The sequence below is a fragment of the Amborella trichopoda genome, chromosome 4 (assembly GCF_054954075.1).
Source record: "Amborella trichopoda isolate Santa Cruz 75 chromosome 4, AtrichopodaSantaCruz75HAP2 v2.0, whole genome shotgun sequence".
Classification (NCBI taxonomy): Eukaryota; Viridiplantae; Streptophyta; class Magnoliopsida; order Amborellales; family Amborellaceae; genus Amborella; species Amborella trichopoda.
The window spans coordinates 39721534-39730524 of NC_142339.1; the positions used below are offsets into that span (position 1 = coordinate 39721534).

An 8991-nucleotide genomic window follows, 5' to 3' on the forward strand; every position below is an offset into this window, starting at 1 on the left:
TTGTGAATGGCTTTCCAACCATCCAGTGTTTTACAGAGACCGAAGATGTAAGGATCGTTAATAGTTCTATTTCATGGTTTGGGGACTATTGGTTTAAAATCTCGAAAACAGTTCGAATTCCGTAATTAGTGATCATTTTCTGAATTCATGGTCCCTATCAATCTTCAAAGCCAGGTACGTCTTTTTTATAAGTGAGACTGGTTCAGAGTATGTGAACAAGGGTAATTTCAATAGTGAAAGAAAAACATGAAGAAGAGGAACCTGAGCTTAAAATATAAAATATTTAAAGTCATTTTTCATATTAAAAAATATATACTTTTTATAAATTTCCCTAAAATAAATATCAAAATATTTATTTATTTATTCATCATTAAATAGAAAATGCATCAATAAAATATACAATTACAAATAATAGACTAACTATTTAACATATTACCAATATCTTTTGATTTAATTGTAAAATACTCATCAAAATGCACATCATGAATTATAATAATTGAAAGAATGAGCTATTAATTTGTCTAAAAATCAGATATATATGGTAGAATTTCCCTTTTTTAATTTTCAATATATTTGACTTTTTAGAAAAATTAAAAACAATGGTCTCATGCGAGCTGGACTGCATATCTACAGAGGTATAAAGCAACCATCTTAAAGATGGAAGCAAATAGGCAGTCCACCTAAAAACAATTGTAACCAACAGTTTAAATGTTTTTTTAATATAATCATTATTTCTAGTTTTAAAATTTTACTTCTTTTTTTTTTTTTTATGCTCTCTATTATATATTTTCTAAAAATTATGATCAAAAAGTATTTATAAAATATATTTATTGCCAAGCCCACATTTCCACAATATATAACGGCATCTTATTAGAAAAACCATTCACTTTTAATACATGGTTACAATCATTCTTAACCATTAATAACTTAATTTATATCACATATTTCAAAAAATTATATTTTAGCCATTGATCCTAATCAATGACAACGTTCCACTATCTCATTTATGTTCTAATATGTAATAATAATTGTGATCTTTTTGGGATGAATGTGATTGCGACTTTCTAACACCAAGAATAAATAGTCTTTTTCTAGATATTTCTAAACATAGACGTTTCCAAACAAGGAAACTAAAACATAAAATACATTTTAAGGCATATCAATAAATTAATTAAATTTTAAAACAAAATGACTAAACAGAAGAATATCATAAAACCAAAGGTAGTTTCAATGATTCCAAGGGGTGCTTCAAAAAGTCCTCTTTTTCTTTCCCTTTTTTCTTTTACTTTTCATTTTCTTAATTTTTTTTAAAAAAATTTATCAAAAACTACATATAAAAGATTAATTATTTAAATTTTTAACACATCTTTTAATTTTAAGAAAATGAGTAATGTTTTTACATGACCCAACAACATATAAATTACATGTGACCCCAAATTTTAACCGTTCAATTCATCGATCTGAATCTGACGACTACGATTGCTCAAATCACAATGGTCAAGCCAAACACTGTTTTATTTTTCATTTCTTTTCTACAAAACATTTTTTGTTGAAATTTTGAACATCCATCATAAAATTAAGAAAAACTAAGAAAATATTTAAAAATATATATCTGATATAAAAACAAATGACAAAATACCCCCACAACTTTCAAAGTTATTCTAGTAATTTTTCACGAGAAAAAATTTATATTATCGTTATCATGTGCAACCCTGCTAAATCCACGCATGCAACAAATTTTGCTTCAAAATTATTTGCAAATAAAAATAAAAGACGAAAACATTATGAACCGTCTTATCAAGATTTAATGGTTAAGAGCTAATTTGACTCGAACCATCTCAGCCATCCTACCACTTAAACGTGACAAACGTGACAGGTGAGGCCAGGGGTCAGCAATATTGCATATGTGAGTGGGGTCACTCAGAGAGCTCCCTCTGCTTGGCAAAGGAAAAGGTGGTTGGTGAGGCCCGTGATTTGCCACCCACCCAAAATGAAGGAAACTTGGCATTATTATTATTATTATTATTATTACTAGGTATTTTAGGTGAAGGAATATTGGTATGATATTATTATTTTTAATAGGCATCTTTTCCCAAGTCCCAATTCCTGTCCCAAACATTACAAGCATTACAATAACAAACAATATTCAAGTCTCTTCAACAATGTGTCACCCACTCATCATTTTTTCTTCACTTATTGAGGCAGCTTCAAGAGAACTACGGTTGCACACACACTCACTCCCTCCCTATTGAGGCAGCTTCAAGAGAACTACGGTTGCACACACACTCACTCCCTCCCTCTCTCTCTCTCTCTCACTACAATGGAATGGAATGCAACTCAGGTGCAATGCAAAAAATGACCCTAATTTAGAGGAAGAAAGAGACCTGAAACCAAAGAGCAGAGAAAGGAAAACCCAAATAAAATAAGCAAATCTAAGAAGAACACCAACACCCCTAATATAGGAAGATGAAAGGACGTTTCTCTCTGTCTGCTCTCATGGCTTCCAGAGAACGGTGGTCTCCGCAATCTTGGAAGTGACCACATAAGGATCCATGTTTGAGGCAGGCCTCCTGTCCTCAAAGTATCCTGCACAATAGATGGTGCTCATGCAATTTAGTCTCACTAAACCACCTTCGAAATACAATAAGTCGCATGTATCAGACGAAGTAAAAGAAATGGATTACAGACGCCAAAATCGATTCTCTCTCTAATCAGAAGAAAGAGATGGCAAAAACATGAATAATGTTGCATAATTTTTATCAATCCACCTATCTATTCATCATCTAGAGGGAGAGAGAGCCTGATAAGCACTCACCCTTGCCTTCGCGCTCAGTCTCCCGGCCAACACGGATTGAGGCACCACGATTAGCGACACCCTGAAATTTGAGAGGCATAAATGAAATTCTTTTATTTCAAGGATCCAAACACATTCCCGTTATTCTCTAAATAAAAATAAATTAACCACAAGTTGAGGCCCTACCCATGAGAAAGTGTTGATATCTGCAGTCTCATGACGTCCAGTTAATCGCCTCTCATTCCCTTCACCATATGCAGCAATGTGTTCCTTGTGCCTCAAACCAAGTTTCTCAATTGCCTTCTTGATGACATCGAATCCACCATCACTCCTCATGGATTTGGTGCTAAGGTAAACAACACAACACAAAATTAACACGGCACCCTGAAAGAAGAAACAGGGACAAAGAGCCAAGGATCTTCCTGGGATTATCAATGAAAATAAATGCTAAGCTCACCTGTAATTGGAATGGCAACCAGCTCCATTCCAATCTCCCTGATACCAGCAAATTAATAAAGAATTATAACCCAAGCTCAATCGAACCCATAATGGAAAAACTCATTTCTAAAAACAAATTTATCAAAGAACTCCTTATATATTTACTTGATAATTACTAATGAATAAAGGAGAAATCTGAGTTCACTTTTCAATCCTCTCTGTAAATAATATCCTAGAAGTGTGGAAAAGCTAGGAAGAACAAACTGACCGGAATAGGCTTCGGATCAAAAGAGACAACAACTCCTGCAATCTCTGCAATCCTCTGTTTCAACACAAAAACAACAAGGTTTATAAGAAAACGCCCACGAACTAAACCAATAAGCCCTGGCTAAATATAAATGGATTATGGGGGAGGTGCTTTACCTCAAGAATGTAACGAGCAACCCATATTTGATCGCCTGATGAAATCCCAACAGAAGGACCAACTTGAAATTCCCACTAGCAAAAGGAGAAAAAGGCAGAGACCCAATTAAGACGAAATTGTGATTGAATTACACCAATAAGTAGAGAAAAACAAAAAAAGAAAGGCATGGGTAAATTTTCACCTGGCCAGGCATGACCTCGCCATTGATTCCACTCATGTTAATGCCAGCATACAAACAGGCTTTGTAGTGCGCATTAACAATGTCACGCCCAAACGCCTTGTCAGCACCAATCCCACAGTAGTATGGGCCCTGAAACCAAATGCACTTTTTGATTAACATCGAAATAATACTACCATGTTCCTTCAACCCAAATAAAGTTGGAATAGAGCCGAGGCTCTAAACAATCAAAGTAAAGTGCACTTTCAAATAGGGTCGAGAAATGTGGTTTTAATACTAAAAATCTTTGTGATACCTTAAAATATATTTTCATCCTTAATTAGAAAATTTAAAGCTTCAAAAATAGTATAGAAACGGCAGATCTATGAAAACTTGAAAATTAACGATCCAAAAATGCGTTACAAGATGCATTATTTCCAAAATTTGAAATCCATTTCTTTCTCGTGTCCAAGCATCTTGATGTCGAGATCATCAATTTGAGGATACTTGGGCATCAAAACAACCTCTTCAAGTAAAATTTTTGAGGTGGGCTGTAGCTTGATTGTAGCCTGAGCTCTATATAAACTTTTTCCAATAAAGTTTGCCTTTTCATCCATAGATGAAAAACAAAAGGTATTTTTTAATGGGTGTGGTTTCAATAAGGTTGCAACCTTCAACAATCCAATTATGGTGCACCTGTAAATTTTATCATAAATATAATTTTGGTATAAAAAATTCTTAGGATGGCTTGAAAATCTATTGTCATCTCTAATTATAAAACTTTATACTATAAAAGTTCAAATCAAGTAGATCTATAAACACATGAAAATTTTGAAAATGGACGGTCCATATAATGTGTTGCAAGATACAGCATTTTTTAGACTTGAGACCTTTTTTTTCTTTTTATATTCAGACATCTCGACGTCGAGATGATCAGCTTTCCAACATCAAAACAATCTCCAACGATGGATTTTTTAAGTGCACCTTTAATTCTACATTTCAAGGTAGCAACCTTATATAAACTTTTTCCTTTTTCAATTAGATATAGCACATCAAAATACAGCAATTCCTGACGTGAAAAAAGGGCAGCTTAGAGAGCAGTGCTCCGGAGACTCAGCCAAGGTCCGCGGTCCCTTAGAGAGCAGTGATCCGGACTCGACTCGGCATTTGGTAGCCTTTTAAGGCAAGGGAGTAACTAGGGCGAGTCTGGCAACTCTGGTAGAGAGATATAAGACGAGCAAAACCAAATTTTTTCCACAATAAAAAGTAGATCTATAATTAGCTATGAAGTACACAGCAAGAGGAGGATATAAAGTACACAGAATGTAAATACAAATGCAATGAGAGTGAGAAAACGTTTGGTGTGGCACCTGAGGACCAGGGAAGCCACCAATGGGCCACCCAATGGGCCAGTTAGTATCCTTCTGGAGAAGGGTATACTCCTGCTCAATACCATACCTGGATTTCACAGTCATGGACCAGCACATAAGGAAATAAGATCACCAAATAAACCCAACCAAAAGATAAAAGGAAAAGGAAAAAGAAATTGAATCACAGGAAATGGGTTTTTCTCTGGGTACTAAGAAAAGGGCAAGTAGATTATAATTAATTATTAATAATAAATACCAGGGTTCCTCTGCAACAACATCTGGATGGCTGAAAATCTTTGCAGCGTTATATCTTTTGTTTGTGGGGATCGGCTCACCAGCTGGTGTATAGGCGTCACACATAACCTGCAAATACCAAAAAAAAAATCAAAAAAAAGGGTAAAGATAAAGGGAAAAAGTGGGGGAAAAATTATGGTATCTAATAACAGAATATACATCTAAAAATAGACAAAATGACAAAAAAAATAAGGATAAATACTCACAAGAATGTTCTTCCCTCTTCTAAATGGGTCTGGGAAAATAGCTTGTGGACTGGACATTAAAAAACACAGAACCCCCACTAACGTGTATATGAGAGAAAGATAGAGGTGAGAGATGCCTGTAAACATAAAAATATGAAAGAGAAATATCCCGAAAACGAAAAAGCCTGAGAACTTACTACAAAATCACTTCACTATCTTCACCAGGCGCTTGGCCAGTGCTCGACCCATCGTAATTCCATTTCGGAAGCTTCGAAGGATCATTCTCAGGTCCAGAAAGTGTCTGGAAAAAAAAATTTGCCCAAAAATCCAATCACCAAAACTATAAAAAAAAAATTCCAATAGAAACAATCCATTCTCTATCTAATCATATCTCCCTCCAAAAAAAATCTACAAATCTGATTACCCTTCCTTTGCTCCTCAAATCCATGCCCGACCCACCAATCCTGTCATCAAAAAAGCCCGAAAATCACACAAAAGATCACAGAAAAAAAACTCAAAAAAATACACCAAACAATATAAAAAAATAAAAAAAAAATAGCCAGAAAAAAAAAACCTACCATATGTATTCTGCAATCACCTTCTCAGTTGAATCAGAGAGGTTAAGGTTTATCAGATCAGTGAGAAGAGACATGGTGAAAAAAGAAACTAAGAACCAAGAGTAAAAAGAGAAGAAACTCTACAAGCTCTCTCTCTCTCTAAAAATCACAGGCGAGGGAGGAGGAGATCACAGGAGACGAGGGGCTTTTATTGGGCTCACCGTCGTGGACTCTGATGAACAAAATTAGTAATTAAGCAACTAATAATAAACAAGTAATTATCTCATTAAAAAATAACCAAAAACCAAGGACTAAATTTAATCCAAAAAAAACGTCTCCACCACGGCTATCTAACCACGGTTAAATTTCAACCCAAGAGTCGTGTCAAACTGCACTGATTCAGCCGGTAATTTGAGACCGTGCGTAACATGAAGTCAGCGGTTAAGGACAGACACGTGGCGGTTGAGGACTTGCTGACCGGGCCAGCCGGTTTGGGGTGGTACGCCAAGAGTCGGGCCCACGAGACTTGGGAACTCCAATCAAAGTCGAGGTAAACGCACGGCGTGGATTCGAAATGGGATTCTCGATACGACCGCCGGATGGGAACGTGAGCAATCCAGACCGAACACGTGTCATATAGAGAGCGCGTGCAGGTTAGGGTTTCGCACTGCACTTGTCTACGGCGTGCGACGATTTTCCACCCGCTCGTGGAATGGCCCCGCTGCATGACCACCCGACATGAGAATGACCCGAAATTTCGGCACAGAAACGAAATTCTCAGATTTCGTTGAATTCTTAGAAGCTCTTGGGGAAAGGCGGGCCTCGACTTCAATCAAACCAGTTTGCTTTGAGTAGTGGTGGACAACTTAGATCTGTGTGGCGCATTTTGGATTAAGTAACGTAACCCATATACGTACCGTAAACATTAACTTATGGGTCTCATCAATTATTTTTTCATTCTTTTTATCTCTTTTATTTTTAATTTTTTTTATGTCTATCTATTTATTAGCTCTCTAATTATTATTTTTTATATTTATATCTTCTTTCACTCTCTATTTTTTTTTATCACTTTTTTCTCTCTACAATCTCATCATGGTTTCCTTAAAAAGAGTAATCAAATATTGACTTTGGCTATAAAAAACAGAGGACATGATATATCTAAAGAAATGATTATGAGATTGTAGAGAGTGAAAGAAAAGAAAAATATTAAAAGAATCAAAGAGGGAAAGAAAAGATAAACATAAAAGGAATTAAAGATAAAAAAAGATAAATATAAACACAATGAGAAAAAGATTTATGGCATTTTAAAAGACGTATAAGATGGATGGGTTAGTTTCAATGATACTTAAAATGTTATATAATGTGTTTTAGTTTTTACGGTACTTAAAATACCGTAATTGGCTTCACGGTCATGGCTAGAGTTTTACAGTACTTTATTACTTGAAGCTCCTACAGTATTTTAAATATAGTATAAAATGATATGTATAATGTTAGTAAGATTACCGTAAAGATCATTTTGGTCCAAAAAAAGTAGAAAATGCGAAAAAAATATAGACGAGGTAAATAAAAGTTTTTGGGTTTTTTTCAATTAAGTTTAAATTAAAGTATATTTGCAATAATTTTCCAATCTTCTACCTCCTAACCACTTTAAACTTATTTTTAACCTAAACAAATGTGAGAAAGACATATTCTTTTTAAACCCAATCATTTCTCTTTTTTCACTTATATACCCTAAACTTCTTTCTTTCTCTCTTTTTTTTAGTCTTTCACTCTCTTTTCACTCTCTTCTACCTGTGTTTTTCCAAATACCTATCTCTTTCCTCCCGATAATCTCTCACCTTCATGGAGCCCTTCTCTTTCTCTAGAAGTTTGGGACGAGGGCTTTTAGAAATGCATGTCTTTTTAGATTTGTTTGGCCTAAAAAAACATGTTGAAATTAGCTTGAGGGGTTAGAAGAAATAAAATCTACAATTTTTATGCTCCAAGATATCTTTTAAAACCTTGAGTCTATCGTGAAATGAAACCTAAAAATAAGGGATAGGAGATATTTCCCCTAAAATTTAAAATATGGATTTATAAGATTGGGATATAAAGAGGAAAAACAAATTTAATAGTTTAAAAATAAAAAATAAGGAAAATTATGAGCCCCAATAATTTTAGTATCGGACCCATAATCCTATCATTTTTTCTTTTTTTGCTTTTACCCCAAATTCAAAAAATAAATATTTTAAAAACTCACTACCCCAAGTGACATATTTCTATCTACTTACCCTTTTTCTCTGTTTTGCTTTCTCGACCTAGTCCCTTTCTTTTTTTTTCTATCCACGGCGGATAGAAAAAGAAAGAGAGAGAAGGTGAGAGAGAGAGATTTGATTAGGGTAATTCAAACTAATCCCGAAAATGGGAGAAGAACAATAATAATAAATAAAATAATAAGAATCAAAGCTCTTGGGTCTTAGACTCATAGTGCCTATCCATCAAATCCCATATGGATATGCCAATTCAGATCCAAATTACACTTTCCGAAAACCCTTGATATAACCCAACGGAACGGGTCGGTCCATTGCCCCTTTACAACAGTACGGGTAGGTGCACGGAAAATGCATGTGTTAAGCCAAAAAAAAAAATTGCTGGAAATGATTGAGCCCAAAAAAAGGGGGCAAAAGATACGAAAATAAATAGATAATTACAATATTAGATAATGTTGTTTCCTTATTTGTGGAAATAAGGTTGCAATGCTCTACACTCTCTATTTTATTTGGGCGATGTAGA

General features: G+C 34.6%; 1 protein-coding gene across 2 annotated transcripts; it reads right to left on the minus strand.

Moving 5' to 3' along the window:
- Window positions 1–2038: 2038 nt before the first annotated feature.
- LOC18423778 (glutamine synthetase nodule isozyme) lies at window positions 2039–6371 on the minus strand. 2 transcript variants are annotated; one of them, XM_006828375.4, is made up of 13 exons: window positions 6241–6371; window positions 6087–6126; window positions 5860–5963; window positions 5684–5732; window positions 5440–5546; window positions 5184–5271; window positions 3838–3966; window positions 3656–3730; window positions 3501–3554; window positions 3252–3289; window positions 2981–3140; window positions 2816–2876; window positions 2039–2586 (listed from the first exon to the last, which is right to left on the minus strand). In XM_006828375.4, the coding sequence occupies exons 1-13, from the start codon at window positions 6312–6314 to the stop codon at window positions 2495–2497; spliced, it is 1071 nt and encodes a 356-aa protein (XP_006828438.1). In that variant the 5' UTR covers window positions 6315–6371; the 3' UTR covers window positions 2039–2494. The 2 variants fall into 2 exon arrangements, with proteins under 2 accessions (XP_006828438.1, XP_088721339.1); XM_088865213.1 differs by having other exon boundaries at window positions 5684–5760.
- Between the last annotated feature and the right edge of the window lie 2620 nt (window positions 6372–8991).